The sequence below is a fragment of the Canis lupus genome, chromosome 5 (assembly GCF_003254725.2).
Source record: "Canis lupus dingo isolate Sandy chromosome 5, ASM325472v2, whole genome shotgun sequence".
In the NCBI taxonomy this organism is placed as follows: Eukaryota; Metazoa; Chordata; class Mammalia; order Carnivora; family Canidae; genus Canis; species Canis lupus.
In genome coordinates, this window is record NC_064247.1 from 77,058,579 (window position 1) to 77,075,865 (window position 17,287).

Genomic DNA, 17,287 nt, shown 5'->3' on the forward strand with positions numbered 1-17,287 from the left:
TACTGTGAGATGCCAGGCATTGTTTTCCTCCTTTGAACATGGTAACACACCTACTGAACTCACCTTGTACCTGCAGATGATATACTACGGTTTTGGGGGAAGCAGACTTTTGTGTCATGCAAAGGCTGTCTACCCAGTGACCTTCCTCCAGGCCATTGTGTCACTGCAGGAAGCTTTGAAGCGAAGAAGCCAGACTTGGTTGGTTTTGGCAAGAGGCCATTTAGAGGTTAGCGATGAGAAGGAGTCGATGCACACAAGTCATTCTATTTTAAAATGACCCCTTCTCTCTGGGTTGTTTGTCTCCCCAAATATCATGAGACAGGATTTGCTGCTGGACTTCATGAAGTAAACTGGCTGCTACTTTCAATTGACCTTTTCAATTCCACAGAGATGTGGCTTCGTCTGTGTGGCTTATGAATGGTACCATAGTTATAAAGTAGATCAAATCTGAGAAAAAATCGTCCCGTAGGCAGGGCTGGCATCATTATAGTCTAATGTACTAAATCAGACACGCTGCCTCGAGCCCCAAACGAGACAGGACAGATAATTGGGTGTTATGTCATTAAATCTGAACGTCAACACCGGCAGGCCTCTTGTGCATGGTGGGTAACAAAGTTGCATTTCTTTGTTGTCTCTGATATGGCTTACATGTGAGCAGGAAATAAACGATGAAAACTACAGTAGTTGGACAGATTTTGCAATTATGATATTTGGGGAGAAGGAGAGAAGGGCAAAAACAAACGAACACAGAGTTGTGACAATTTGATTTTTAATTCAGTAAGTTGCTGCCATATTCAAAATATTTGCTCTTTTATTCTAGTGATAAACTCAGAGATTTAAACAAGAAATAAGATGTTAAAAAGCCAACGCTTAAAGATATATATATGTATAAAAAGGAACACTATGCACACATTTTTATGAGTGTTTATAGGCTTAGAAAAAAAAGTCTAATAAGAAACCAGGCTGCATATTTAACATACACCGTAATGTCTTGCATAGAACATTCAACATATATTCACTGAATTTTCTCTGAGTAACCAAATTGAGAGGAAATATAATGCCACTGAATTTGGTGCAGCTGTTGCCAATAAATATCTTTCCTGATTACTTTAAGACGAAGATTTAAAAACCAACCAATGAAAATGTGGTAGCTGTAGCAGGAACTCGTGTAGCATTATCTTTTATATGTCTTATGGAGCTTGTCATAGTTAGTTGCCCATCCTGTGGCTGAAATTTATAATCTAATTCTTCAATGTCTAATTCCCCATGAGTCCATTAAGCCAGGTTTTTGCTTTGTCTTGACTGCCATACAATGTAAGTGCTCAAAGACGATCTGTTGGCTTTAAGTGAACTTGTATATCTCACCTCCCCTACTTGATGATAAGCTTATCCATGGTGGATGCTCAATAAATATTTAATATGAACAAAATGTAATGGAATCCATGACCAGAATAAATGGTCTTAAACATTTTCCTGCAAGCCTCCAGGTAATGAAAGGACTCCTGATTATGATTGCCCCATAATCAGTTAGGCACTGCCAAACTTGGTTCATCTGTATGACACCATGTCAGGACTTAGCTTTGATTATGTATGTCCCACAGCACAGAACAATGGCTTACTTAACACTTAGTTTTTCCAGTTGGCTGTGAGGTTCATCTGGGAGGGACTATTCTCACTGTTATATCCCTAGCTCCCAACATAGTGCCTGGTACATGGTAGGCCCTGATAAACAGTCCACTCAGCAGCCGGCATGACTGTTTCAGTGAGTATATCTGACCATGTCACTCTGCTCCCTCCCTAAAGGCCCTCCAAGGCCACCTGGAACAAAACCCAAAGTCAACAACATGCCTTTCAGTCATGCCAAACTCATCTGGCATATGCCCACTTCTCTAGATGGACTTCGTGTCACTCTGGGAACATTCTCTAAGATGGCCCTTCAGTTCTGTATACTCACCAAGCTCTTTCCTAACTCAGGCCCTTTGCATGTGCTGTTCCCTCTGCCTATCATTTTTCTTCCCCTCCCTTGTCACCAACTAACTTCTATCTCTCCTTCAAGTCTCAACTTGAGGCACTTGGTGAAGGAAGCCATTTATGACCACATGTACAAATACAGCCATGTCTCTGAGACATGTACTCACAGCACCTTTTACCACTTCTTCATAGTACTGTTTAGAATTTAATATTAAACAACACAATTTTAATAATTTGTTCGCAGTCTGTAACCTTGACCAGTCTCTTAGCTTTGACTATGTTGGGTTGGTTCCCCAGATTTCCAGCACCAATACAGTCCTCAACTTGGAAGAGACATTCCCTACATGTCTTTTTTTTTTAAGACATATTTATTTATCTGAGAGTGAGCAAGCATGAGGGGGAGGAGAGAGAATCTCAAGTAGACTCCCCACTTAACGCAGAACCTGATGCAGAACTCATTCCCAGGACCCTGAGATCACAACCTGAGCCAAAACCAAGAGTTGGCTGCTTAACCGATTGAGCCACCCAGGCACCCCCCTACATATCTGTTTTGAATGGTACATAATTCTAGGATGGAAGTCTACCTAGGTGTAGGTCACATTCTGCTGTGATGTGTCCCCCACCTCCTCACCATCCTGACCCCCTGCCCTGAGCAGCAGCCCTTCCTAGCTTTCCCCTGTCCTCTGCCTCCTCCATTCATTGCTTGTCCCTAATGGCCTTACAAATTAAATTCATGGGTGTTATAAAATTAAAGCCACATAAATTAAAGAATATGAATCAAACAGTATTAAGTTGATTATTCTCAGGCAGTATTAGGTGATTTGCATGACAACTTAACTTGAATCTCCATTTCCTCACATGTGTGATGGGAATGACAACAGAAGCTACAGCATATATTGTGAGGAAACAACTGGGAAAGTATATGTGAGGAGCACGACTTGTCAGCATATACCAATCAGTAAGTGGTGGCTACTCTTTTTTTTTTCTTTCTTCAAATTTTTATTTAAATTCTAGTTAGTTTAAATAGAGCACAGTATTGGTTTCTGGAGTAGAAGTCATTGGTTCATCACCTACATGCAACACCCAGTGCTCATCACAAGTGCCCTCCTTAATGCCCATCCCCTACCTAGCCCATCTCCCACCCATGCCCCTCCATCAACCCTCAGTTTGTTCTCCATCATTAAGAGTCTCTTATGGTTTGTTTCCTTCTTTCCTTTTCTTCCCCCCTCCCTCCCATATGTTCATCTGTTTTGTTTTTTAAATTTCACATATGAGTGAAATTGTATGGTATTTGTCTTTCTCTGACTAATTTCACTTAGCATTTTATACTCTAGCTCCAGCCATGTCATTGCAAATGGCAAGATTTCATTCTTTTTGATGGCCGAGTAATATTCCATTGTGTGTGTGTGTGTGTGTGTGTGTGTGTATACAAATTCACCCCTTTGAGTACATGTACCCCTTTGGATCTGTATTTTTGTATCCTTTAGATAAATACCCACAAGTGCAATTTCTGGATCATAGGGTAGTTCTACTGTTAACTTTTTGAGGAACCTCCATACTGTTCTCTAGAGTGGCTGTACCAGTTTACATTCCTACCAACAGTTCAAGAGGGTTCCCCTTTCTCCACATGCTTACCAACACCTGCTGTTGCTTGTGTTGTTATTTTAGGCATTCTGACAGGTGTAAGGTGGTATCTCATTGTGGTTTTGATTTGAATTTCCCTGATGATGAGTGATGTTGAGCATCTTTTCATGTGTCTGTTAGCCATCTGGATGTCTTCTTTGGAAAAGTGTCTACTCATGTCTTTTGCCTATTTCTTAACTGGATTATTATTATTATTTTTTGGAATATTGAGTTGATAAGTTCTTTATAGATTTTGGATACTAACCCTATATCAGATATGCCATTTGCAAAAATCCTCTCCCATTCTGTAGGCTGCCTTTTAGCTTTGTTGATTTTTTCCTTTGTTGTGCAGAAGCTTTTTATCTTGATCAAGTCCCAATATTAATTTTTTCTTTTTTCCTCCTTGCCTCCTATGATGTGTATAGTAAGAAGTTGCTACAGCAGAGGTCAAAGAGGTTGCTATTCTTACTGATTATTACACTTATCAATAATTCTACTCCAACTCCTTCTATATTATGATGTTTATTTAATCTAGGTAGAATAAAAGGATCAACTAAATTGCATTTTCAGGGGCACTTGGGTGGCTCAGTTGATTAAGCATCTACCTTCTGCTTAGGTCATGATCCCAGCGTCCTGGGATTGAACCCTGCATTGGACTCTCTGCTCAGTGGGGAGTCTGCTTCTCCCTCTCCCTCTGCCCCTACCCCCGCTCTAGCGCTCTCTCTTACTCTCTGTCTCAAATAAATAAATAATATAATATAATATATATATAGTATAACAAATCTTTAAAAAAAATAAAAATAAATAAAATGCATTTTCAGTGCACTGGAATTCCCTTACACTTACTTTGTTCTTAAAATCAGGAATGATCGAAGTAGAATTTCCATAACAATTTACATTTCAGAGGAATGTAGGTTTAGATTCAGAAGTTTTAGTTGAATGTGTATTAACCTCTGAAACTTAAAAAACATTGGCTGGGTGTGGGTGTAACAGGCTTCCCATTAATTTAGCTTCCAAACTGAAAATATGAACATGCTGACCCCTACTCGGAGCACCTACCCCAAGGCCCCAAGTCCCACTTACCTTTTCCAGTCGGTATATGAGCTGCTTGGTAGACAGCTGGATAAGTGGCGCTATAAACTCACAGATGATATTCACAGTCATCACTAAGCTCTTCCCCTTTTGTGCCCCGATAATGGCATGGCACACCAGCTTTTCTTTGACTACCTGTAAATGAGATACACTGGCACTTTTGGAACAACCAGAGCTCAGAAAGCTTAATTCTCAACCATCTGCAAGTCAATTCTCCACTACCCACCTGGAGACATGAGGGAAAAAAGGTACATTTTTCTGAATAGTGCATTTCAGAGATTGCTCTCTGTCAGACTATTATTGGGTCTTATTGGTTGACTATGTCCTGGATGGATCCTGTGTTTGTTTCTGACCACTCCTGAGGACACAATTGATTTACATTCAGTTCAACCTGTATGATGCACCAGGACTATTAGGGACTGGAGATACAAAACAGTGGCAGACAGAGCAAGTAAAATCCTTCCTGGGCTTCTAGTTCAATGGTAGATACATGATTTCTTATCAAGCTGGCCAGGAGCTATGGCTAGAAAAATTTTGCCTTTCAATCTTGAATATTTAAAAATCATGCTATAGAAACATATTTCTTTGGACCCAAGAGGCCCAGATTTTCATAAGTACAAAGGGCCTAGAGTGAAGTGATATCATGAATAGCTTATATTGAGGAGTACTCAGGCTTTGGATGTTAATGAATTCAAGTCCCTTCTCAATTATGTACTACAACAGGGAAGAACATTCAGGGAAGCTTTTAGAAATCTCAAACTGAATTTAGAAACCCAGCTGCTCAGATTTAATGCCTTTAAAGATATGATCGGCTATTGATAACAACATTGTAAATGCGCTCCTGCAACAGGCTGCCAGTGTCTTGAGATGAGGGGCTGCATTCTATTTGTCTCTGCATCCTCAGTGCCTAGCACAGTGTTTGTTATATGGCACATACTCAGTAAAAGTTGGCTGAATCCCTGAATCACAGAAAGAAAGGGCACATTATTTACTCTGTATGAGAAATGACCTTTTTGGTTTTGCTTTTGCACTGAGGATGTGTTTTGCCTAAAAATGCTCTGTGAAGAAAGTAAAGGAAATCAAGTACAATCAGTGACCCTAGAGGAGCTAAGGCAAGGGGACAGGCTTTCCCTGGGAAAACAGGGAGACAAATTTCTATCATTTCCTATTTCATGCGGAAAAAGTTCAGTACCACCTCCTACTTCAGTGACAGCAGCAGGAGCTCAAGCATGATTATTTCTCATTCATAAAGTCTGCATTTGTGAGGCAGAAGAGGCTCAGGAATGATTTAGGAAGTTTCTTTTATTTATTTATTTTTTTGATGGTTTCCCATTTCCATGAGGGAATAGAAATAAATAGACAATAATTTGGAACTGCTTAAATGTTTAAAGAAAAATAGTGATGATATAAATATGAGCAGGATATCAGAGTTGCTGAACGATAACTCAGTTTTTTTAATTGACACATAAAAAGATGATGGTTATAAATAGGAAGATGTTGTGTCAGGTTGAGAGGGAAGGGTCCAAGGATGTTCCAATCTCTGGATAGCAGATGCATCTGAAAGTGTCTATAAAAACATCCTTTTTGAACAAATATGAAATTAATATCACTAATTGTTAAGAGGAGGCTTAGCTTTGGCTGAATGTTGGATGTCCCTCTGCCAGAGACTTGCTGGCTGGTCCCTTCTGACCCTGGGGATGAGAACCTACTTGAAATGGTATTTTAAGGTTGGGTTCATGGTAGCTGTAGGAACAAACAGAAAACTGAGCAGAGCCGAACCCTGAAAGCAATGGGTGCTGCCATGGTAACTCCGTGCTGTGTGAAAACCATGAGAAACCATGTCCTTTCTTCAGATAAATGTCAAAGGACTCTCCTAAGAAATAGATAGAGCAAAGATTTATTTAGGAGAAAAACAGCTTCTGAATGTGCTGTCCTCTTACCCTGGGAGTAGCAGAATAGCCTTCGAGTATCACATCGATGGTCTGGTTTGGGTACAGCTCCATCCTGACAGGGTGGAGCTGAAACACTGGACTCTGGGGAGCCCTGGGCTCCTGGGAGTCCTGGGGTTGGGGCTGGTTCTTAACAAGTCCCTTCTTAGCCAAGCCCTTCTTGCTCAGCTTGTCCTGGGGATGGAAATCTTCATTCATCCAGAACAGCTGTTGGACCCGACGTCCCTTGTTGGTCAACTTGAAGCGGTAATAATAGGTGTCCAGGCTGGAAAAGAGGAGGCAGGGATTGAGAGAACTCAACTTTGGGGTGTTCTGTTCAGCTCTATACATGTGGGATTTACTCCTCTGAAAGTATTTAAAAAGTGAGCAATGAAATAGACATTATTTTTAAAAATTTAGGAAGGCCAAACGCTACAAGGAACCACCACAGTAATGGGACAAGGTCATATCTCCTCATGGGGTCCACAGACTCAAGTCTGGCACCTGGGTTTGATCTCTGAGTTGCCATCACTAGGGAAGGGGCTCAGAACACAGACAGAGTACATGTGAAAACCACTCTAATTTATAAGAAATGATTCTGAAGCCTGAAAGGAAAGCAAAATACCTACTGGAGGAGAAACATATTTCAACATGTTTTGAGCAAATTTCTACTGATTGAGGAAAATATGATGAGCTCAACTTTAAGGGTACTTCGAAGAGAAACCACACATACCCACCAAGCCCAACCAAAGCTCATGGGGACTGTACCATGGGCCAGAACATCAGCTGGATTGGTCATTTTTCTCAGAGTAGGGCTTTAAAAATGCTATTTCATTTATTAATTCATTTGTTTATTTGTTCATCTAGTCCATAAATATTTACTAAGAACCTCTTGATTGTCTGGCTCTTTGTGAGACACTGGAATTTCTAAGATCTTGGCGGTGGCTCAAATGTGATTTTGTCTGGGATTTTTTTTTAACTGATTTTTAAGCTTAAGATTTTTTTTTTTCCTAGGGAGAAAATTCATCTCAGGACTATTTTTTATTTTTAAAATGTTATCAGGCTTTGAGATTTCATCCCCGCTGTTCCTCATGAGAAATAGCATCATATCTAATAAGTAAGTTGAAGCTTCAGATAAATAATGAGTATTTACCAACCAGCAGATGTAACCATTTCTATCTAAATATGCATTCACAGGGCGTGCTCACTGGAGTAGTTTGACTTCATGGCTAAGTCCAGGCTTTAGGGAAATAATAATATAAACTGTTTATAAAGAAGGCAATGTCACTGTCACTTATACATAGTGTATCTTTCAATCATCACAGCAACCCAGTCACAAGAAGTCTATTGTCTCTCATTTTATAGATAAATAAATAGAAACTCTGAAAATTTAAGGGAGTTGCCCAAAAACATGCAATCAGAAAAGGTGGCATATCTGTATTTCTTTAGGCCCTTACGTTAAAAAAGTTGGCAAACTTTTTCTGTAGAAGGATGAATAATAAATACTTCATATTTCTTGGGCCATGCAGTCTGTCACAACTACTCAGCTCTCCATGTGAGTGTGAAAGAAGCCACAGAAAATGTCTGTATAAGAATGGGCATGGCTGTGTTCCAATAAAGCTTTATTTATAGAAAGAGGCAGTGGGCTGCAGTTTGCCCAGCCCTGCTTTTGATGATTCTCCTGGAGATTGCTGGCATCATGATTTTATGGCAAAAAGAATAACTGCAGGGTTTGTCCAGAGGAGAAATTGGCAGCTAAAAGCTGTGGTTTGCTTCTACATTCATAGAAAACTATTAGCGTATCCTCCATTTCTAGGCAAGTGTCAGAAAATCCTTTGGGGCTATTTGACACTATTTGTAGACTATGGAGAACATGTAATTAAGTCTGGCTTGCCGTATATTGTTTTCTATAATTATATTTGAGTGCACTTAACAAGGGATTTGGAAATAGAAGCATGGTATGCCATGACAAATGCCCTAGCTTATGACCAATAGATGGGTGGAGAAGAGCATTTTCATATCTAGTTGACTTACAAAAACTGTAATTGGATGCTTCTCTGAAAACACATGCAATTCCAACTATCTGACACACCTGTTACTTAAAGCCTATTGGTTAATGTATTTTCAAGAAAACATCATGTGTTGTAAATGGAGCAGAGGGAAGGAGGTGTGGATGGGCTTTTGGGGAGGGCTTCTCACTGATTTTTATCAGGAACATCTTCCTAAGTATAGTGTGTCCATCTTGGTGTCAAGGCTTGTTACACCAGAAGGCAGGAGCATCCCTCTGAGATCTATTCACAGTGTTGCAACAGATAAGCCAAATTCAACTGGCCCCTGAGAGTTGACTAGTGGCAGCCATGTGACTCTTCTGAGGAACCAGGAATAAACCCCCATATATATCCTCCACTTTTAGCATTCAGATTTCATACATTTTCAGAGCCTCATTTAGACTGTTCTGCTCAAAGATATCTATACTGTACCACCTTTTCTTTAAATATTGAGATTCTTTAGCTTTTCATGTGGAGTCAATTGCAACCATCTCAAATGTTGAAGCTTTGGTAGGGAGACAGACAAGCAGAGGACATAATACCAAAAAATGTACTGACCTTGCAATACCTGATAATAAACAATACATTTTTAACCTGCTAAGTTATACTCTACTTAGGTCACCACCAAGGTGCATCTGTACTTTCTACATTCATGGAGAGGAATTAGCAGTACACTGGAATTAAAGAGGAGAAATCATGGTTGAGATTCTAAATTTGTTACAAAGAAGCCACTGCCTGTTTGGGGAAAAAATGCACTTCTATAAGTTTCTTCTCTAGTGTGGAGGGACACAGTTTGGAGGACTCCACTACCCTGTGCCTAGTAAATGTCTTCTTGGGGCTGATGTACCCATTTGAAGGGAAAATGAAGACAATAAAAGGGAGATGATGCTGAAGACGCAAGTTCTATTTACTAAAAATAATTTCTCAAAGTAGAGGTGATGCTCAGTGAATGCAACATCTGTAGTGTCTAGAAGAATCAGCCCAGGATGTCTCCCTACCTAAAACGTGCTCCCAAGTTGAGTTCTGGAGCAAAGGGCTTATCTGAGACAATGGTGGAGCCAATTCCTGAAGCCTGGACAGGGATTCGGTAAGTGTTGCTATTCTCTATATCCAAAATGACCGTGTCTTTAAATGTCAGTATGTCGTTCAGTTTTGCTGTCAGGGTCAGCTGAACATTGGTCTCCGGGGGAACCATGCCTTCTTTGGGTTCAATCATCCACAGAGACTTTTTGTGTGCCTGCAACACAAGACCACAAGTTAAGAGCAAAGATATTCTTGGCTTTTCATTCTGCACATGTCAAAGTCCTCTACACTTCAAATGGCTGGCACTGCAGAACTCCACATCAGAGACAAACATTGTTTTTTTGAATCAAAGCAGCTGGGTGTTTTTTGGCTTTTCTTTTTTCCAAAAAGCAATCTGATTCTGAAAAGCAAACCTACAATTCTACTTTTGAATGCTCTGAGAAGATTCTTTACATCTCTTTCTCAGGATGACAGTCCAGTTCTCCAACAAGAATATACTAATGATCTACTCTAATCTACAAATTCTGGGATACCAACAGGAGATACAACATCCTTCCTGGAATTTGTAATTTTTAAAACAAATGTTTTTCAAGGGCACAGTTTCTATGGTGTTATAGTGAGGATGAACAGCTCTCATTAATAAACACAATACAAGAAGTCTTGATTTGTTATTTCATAATAATCAATGGAACTTTGTTTGCTAAAATGCCAAATTTATTTTGAAATATATGACAGGACTAAATTATAGAGTTAGAAATGATATAGCTCATTCTTCCTTCCCTTAGGTCTTTGGTCAAATGATACTTCTCAATGAAGCCTACTCTGCCTATCACATTTTAAATTGTAAACCTGCAGTAAATTGTAAACCTTCAGTAGTCCCGATCCCTTTTACCCTGTTCTATTTTTCTTTCCCTTAGCACTTACCGTCTTTATCATGTCTGTTTGTCTCCTTGTGCTAGGATATAAGTTCTCCATAGAAGGGATGTTTATGTTTTCTGTTCTTGTTGTTGCTCACTGATATAACTCCCAGTACCTATAACTATGTCTGGTGCATAGTAGGTACTTAATAAATATTTTATAAATGAATTAATGTATTTGCCTTTGATGCAGGAAAACTCAATTTTCTTTTTTTTTTAAAGATTTTATTTATTTATTTATTTATTTATTTATTTATTTATTTATTTATTAGAGACACACAGAGAGAGGCAGAGACATCGGCAGAGACATCGGCAGAGACAAAGGCAGAGGCTCTGCAGGGAGCCTGAGGCAGGACTCAATCCCAGGATCCCAGGATCATGACCTGAGCCAAGGGCAGATGCTCAACCACTGAGCCACCCAGGTGCCCCATTTTGGATGTTTTGAGCTATCTTCCCATTCACTAATTCTTTCTTCACTGTGTGCAAGTCACTTTTAAACACATCTATTATGTTCTTGCCTTTACATGTAAACAATGAAAATGTGAGTCAGAGGAGGCTGGGGTAAAGGTGCTTCAGGAAACCTAAAGAATGAGATGCTTCTCCAAAGCAGAAGATACTGAAATCTTTTGGTTGTGACGTGATTAGCTTGCAGCATCAGAGCGTTCTAGACCCTGACATCCAGATGGCCAAGAAGAGAAGAAAGAGGGTGGAGGGCTACATGCTGAAACTTTATGTACCAACCCTGGCAGTGTTACACATAATTTCTGCCACTTCCACTGTCCAGAACTCAGTCACATGGCCATGCTTAACTGCAAATAAGGCTAAGAAATGTCATCTGGCTCTGAGTCCAAGAGTAAAAGGGAATGAATGGGTGTGGTAAATCACTAGCTGTCTGCTGCTAAAGTCATGCTGATGGTTAAGTCTACTGGCAGATCCTTAGGGTCTTCCCCCAACTGCCCTGGATCTCAGTTGGAAGGTAAAGAATCTACTCCATTCAAACACAGAAGTGAGCACCTAACTTGGCATTTCAATTTCTTTGGGAATTGCAGGCCTGGAGTTCATATCTATCTGCTGTTAGGACAAATGGGGGCAGCTAAAAGAGAAAATAAAGTTCTAAGCCAGATCATCTCAGCTGTTGGCCCCAAATTAGTGGCCTTGGAGCACTCTACATAGTTTTACTCATCTATGAGACTCAGCTTACAATTAAAACATAAATCAATGCCATTTTTGTCCTTTTATCAGAAAGCAAAAGCCTTTCAGAAGAGGTTCTGTCAATGTCATCTCTTTGTTATAACCATTTATTTTTCCTCTGCTAGCCAATAGCACACAGGTCAATCCTCTGTTCACAATGAAGATAGGATGTCACCAGCATAAGTGCTATTTCAAGTCAGGGGACATTAGTTTTCAATGGATGGGTACTATTTCTATTCTGATTCCTGCTGACACAGGTTGGCTGCCCTGGAAAGAAGATACAAAGTTGCTCTCCAGGGCTGAATTGGTGAGTTTTCTTTTTGATGAAGCTTATTAATCAATGTTTGGCATAAAAACAGGCAACAAAGTATATCACAGAAACCACGAACAAGGCACATTGTTCGTTAAGTTTTAAAGTCAAGTTTTAAAGTGCTCTTACACCCTTGTGTCTTTTTTGCTATTTGACTTTAAGGGATGTCCTTTGCTACTAGGAAGGACTTGGCACATCTGACATTTTCTGTTATTATATGGCAGATCTGATGGAAGAAGGAATGGATGAATGATGATCATCATAGCTATGGAGGGCACTCTACAACCTTTCAAAACTACAATAGAGTAAGACAACAATGGAGGGAAATAGGTTAGGAAGGAGGGCTCTGAAGAAAAAGGGATGTGAGCTTGAGTCCCAGTCACAGGGCTTTCCAACTCTTGGATCTTGGGTGTGTTACTTAACCATGTCCAGGCTCCCTGTTCTCATCTGGAGCTTGTGACACTGCTGTACCTTCTGCAAGGATTATGGTGATGCTTCAGTGAGGTGATGCATGTGAAACTCAGAGCAGTGTCTGACAAATAGTAAGTCCTCATAAATTATGGCCACTGTCATCATTTCACCAAAATATGAAATGCCCCACATGACACATAATTATAGGCTCAATATTTGCAAAAAATAGATTACAAAACTGAGAAAATAAAGATGGATGCTAAGAAAGCATATAAGAGACACTACTCTTGCCAGAAGATAAGCAGCCTATTAGAGTTTGTGATAGGTAGAATTATAAGGTGGTTCCCAAGATGTCTATCTCCTGGTGTACTGGTATCTTCTCCCAGTTATTTAATTAAACATGAATTTAGGTGCTACTGTGAAGGAATTTTGCAGATGGAATTAAGGTCCTAGTCTATTGATTTTAAGCTGGGGAGATTATCCTTGCTGGATCAGATGAGCCCTTAGAAGGGACTGGGCTTACTCTGTAAGACAGTATGGAGGTGCCTCAAAAAGTTAAAAATACAACTATCCTATGATCCAGTAATTGCACTATTAGGTATACAAACAGTGATTTGAGGAAATGCACCCCAACGTTATAGTAAAAATGTCCACAATAGCCAAAGTATGGAAAGAGCCCAGATGTCCATCAACAGATTAATGGATAAAGAAGATGTGGTACATATATATATATAATGGAATATTACCCAGCCATCAAAAAGAATGAAATATTGTCATTCACAATGATGTGAATGAAATTAGGGGGTATAATGCTAAGTGAAATAAGTCAGTCAGAGAAAGACAAATATCATGTGATTTCACTCTTATGTGGAATTTAAGAAACAAAACAAATGAACATAGGGGAAGGGAAAAAAGAATAAGATGAAAACAGAGAGGGAGACAAACCCTAAGAGACTCTTTAGAAAACAAATTGAGGGTTGCTGGAGAAGAGGAGCTGGGGGAGGGTAACTGAGTGATGGGCATTAGGAAGGGCACATGATGTACTGAGCACTGGGTGTTAAATGCAACTGATGAATCACTAAATTACCTCTGAAACAAAACAAAAAACAAAACAAACAAAGGTGGGGAGACTATCCTTGGTGGATCAGATGAACCCTTAGGGTATCACATATTTGTTCCAAAAATGATAAAAATGAGCTTTCCTAATCCTTCCATCAACATGTCAGCAACAGCTGCCTCTGTGTTTTTTTTTTTTTCCTTTAAATTGGGGGTAAAAAGCTCAAGTCATTAGAGCTGCCTATGAACAACATGTACAGAAGGTTAGTTCATGCGTGTACGCAGGACTGTGAAAGATGGAAAGATAGTGATCTGCTGCAATTCTGAATTCCATGCCCACTGGTGATAAGCGTGACACCCTGAGGCTTCAATGTCTGAAGGTAACATTTGCTTTTTATTTGATAATAGCACATCAGCGCCCTTCTTAGGCAGCACTCAGCTCCCAAGGTAATACAGTCAGAGCTTTTATAACTTTCTTTATGGTATATTTGATATTTGCCATGAAAGACAGAAGTGATTGCTAGTGTTTGCACATGTCAGTTCAACAATAAATGAGAGTGAATATATGCGGGCAAGACCTCCTCTTCCATAGTGCTAATGACCATGGAGAAATGCTGTGCATTTTCTTCAAAATGACTTGTTTGCCAGTTGGAATCTGCAAGAATTTCCTTCCATGGAATTAGAAGACACAAATAACAATGTGCAGAGCCAGGGATTTCTTTGGATTAATACTATCATCTCAGCAAACGATCAATTCTTTGTGGAACAAGAACAATGAACAGTCCCTGAGGCCTTTCTCCCTTTCCTCTACTAAATGGTATCTCCACTCATTTGATTCTTTTCCCTGAAGTGAGTCACTTTGCTACTTAAAGTAATTAACTGAGAATTAGGAAATGAAGTAGGAAAGAAATGATGCCCTCCATTGGTGGAGGGCAATGTTTAATAAAAGAGTGGGCTTTGAAGTCACATGACTGGGTGGTCAACTGTGGATTCTGCCATTTGTAGCCAGGTGATCCAGGATTAATTTTAAAATCTATTTCAGTTTCCTTGGCTGTTAAATGTGCTGGTTGAAGATGAAATAAATTAGGTGCCAAGCATCTAGCACTTTGTCTACCATAGAATAAGTGCTCAATAAATGGGGGCTATTATTAATGTTATCTATCAAAACTTCACATCCAGTTCTTCCTGCTTCTGCCCTCCCCAATCTACTTTAGTGACAGGTTCTTATTCACAAGCCTGATCCTGTTTGTCTCCTGCTGAAGATACTGGAGAGCCCCTCCAAGGTCTAGACCAGTGGTATTGAATGCTTTATCACCTTTGAGAATGCTATGGAACCCTACCACAGAAAATGCACACACACACACACACACACACACACACCAAACTTTACATATACTTTCCAGGATGTATGGTGGATATTTGTCACTTTTTCTGTTTGAAACATGGCAGCCTGTAATCAAGACTGGTATACCAGACAGAAGCCTTTGGTCTGGAGAATCTATTCCAAATTCTTTGGAAGAGGGCCCTGATGCATTTTTCCAGGTTTACTTCCTAGGCACTGTCAATTTCCAACATGCACCCTTGGCTTCAGCCATATCAGCTTACTTAACCCTTCCCAAGTTTACTATACATCATCACTGTACTGGACTGTACTATCACTGTACTTAGCTACGCTCTGGAATCATATAACCCATTTCCCTAGTTTCCTCCTCCTTATCCTTCAAGTCTCCACTCAAATGTTTTACGTAAGAATGTTTTAAGTTTTATAGAAGAATTAATCACTTCCTCCCCTGTGGTTACATATCATTATCTTACCAGTAAGCCAAAGAAACACTAACAACATCTCTTTTTTATCTGCCAGATTTGGCAAAAACAAACAAAATGCTGGCAAGGGTCTGGGAGAGGGTGACATTCTTCAACACTACGGGGGGCAGGACATAAATTGGTATAAATTTTCTGGGAGATAATTTCCTAAGATATATTAAGACTTTTAGTTTTGTTTGTGCCATATGACCCCTCAAATGCATTTCTAGAAGTCTAGTCTAAGGAAACAGTGAGGAATGTGATCAGCAATTAGGACAGGAACACTGTTTACAGCGGTGTAAACCTGGAGACAATGTATCAGTAGGGGACTAATTAAATCAACTGTAGTGGAGCCAAGTGATGCAATAAAATCAGTCACTGAAATGATCTGAACAGGACTATTCCTTAATAATTCATATTGAAAGTGACTACACTTCATTATTGAGTGAAAATAGCTGGTAATGAAGTAGTATTATCCCATTGGAGGGGGTAGGAATACACACACACACACACACACACACACACACACACACACAGTGACGTTTCAGAAGATATACCTGAAAATTTAACAGTGGTTATATGTGTGGTGGCATTGTGAGTGATTTTTTTCTTCCTCCATTTGTTCTACAAGGATAATGTCAATTGCATAATAAGAAGACATGCATTTATATTTACTGAAGAAAGAACTCATCCTAAAAGGATATGAGCATTCTCTTTTGAGCCCATGTAATTTTAGCTTTGTTTGCTCTCTTGCTTCCATTTCATTCTCAGTTTCTTTCTTTCTTAGAAGTTTTTCTTTGTAAATAAATAATACAGGTAGACAGTGTAAAATTCAAATGACTATAAGGGAAAAGAGTCCCCCCCACCCCTGTCTGTTGATGGCCACTAGCTGCCCTCCTGAGAGGCAGCCACTCCAAGCAATTTTCTGCATATCTTTCCAGAGATTCTTTATGACTTAAAAAAAAAAGCACATTTGCATACATACTACTTTTTCTTACATAAATGGCAATAGCACTATAATACTTTTCTGCAGCAAGATTTAAGTTTAAAATTTTTATTTTTATGAAATGTATGCATACAAATAATTTGCAAAGTCAATGGTTCTAGGAAAAAAAACCCATGAAAACCAGTACTCCCTTAAACCCACTCTCCCACCCTTCTTCATCCTCATTCATCAATGGAGGTAACCACTGTCAATTCTTTTTGCATTTTCTTTTGGTTTTTGCCTTCCTCTCCCGAAGGAATCTATTGCTACTTCTTCATTTTTCAGTTTGAGCATTATCAATTTACTTTCTGTAGAAGAAAATGACAGCTCTCTTCTCTCCCACTTTCTCTCTCCATCACTTTCTTCCCCCCATCCTCCCAATATAGTTAAAACTTATTTTCTGGTGACAATCTATGCCATTATGCACATGCAAATACTATTCACAGCTGAGCTATGAAAAGCATACTATGATTACATTTCATTTTGTGTACAGCTTTTATTTTCCCAGAAATTATTGTCTTGTCTTTGTTGTTTAATGTATCTATCATGGACTCATCCCCAAATTCTCAAAGGGATAAATCTCCTCTCAGTATTTTCAGAAACATCAGATTTTCTATCAGCTCCAATTTCTTAGAGACAAATCTCTCCCAGAGTCATCTGTTCTGCAACTCCTGTCTGGACTGGCTGCTCTCCGGGCCTGCAATACAGCTGGCATCCTAAGAATGCCTCACAGCACATCCTGTGTATTCCTTGAGCTTCTCTCCTGTGTCTGAGCTCCTGTATCCTGGATCTCAGGTTTTCCTCACTTTGGTAGAGAATATTTTTCAGTACCTTCCCAAGAAAGGATTCATGGAGGGTAAATGTTTTGAGCTCTTGCCTGTCTGAAATGTCTTTATTTTACCTCCACACTTGATTAATCTTGTGGCTGG

The 17,287-nt window shown here is 39.5% G+C and overlaps 1 protein-coding gene across 4 annotated transcripts in view; it reads right to left on the reverse strand.

Moving 5' to 3' along the window:
* The window catches only part of HYDIN (HYDIN axonemal central pair apparatus protein), a 383,279-nt gene that overhangs the window by 163,432 nt on the left and 202,560 nt on the right, over positions 1–17,287 (reverse strand). For all 4 annotated transcript variants that reach the window (XM_049110700.1, XM_049110701.1, XM_049110698.1 and 1 more), the window contains 3 exons: positions 9,661–9,899; positions 6,627–6,900; positions 4,678–4,821 (listed from right to left, as the gene is read on the reverse strand). In XM_049110700.1, coding sequence (XP_048966657.1) covers positions 4,678–4,821; positions 6,627–6,900; positions 9,661–9,899 — 657 coding nt within the window. The remainder of the gene's footprint in view (positions 1–4,677; positions 4,822–6,626; positions 6,901–9,660; positions 9,900–17,287) is intronic.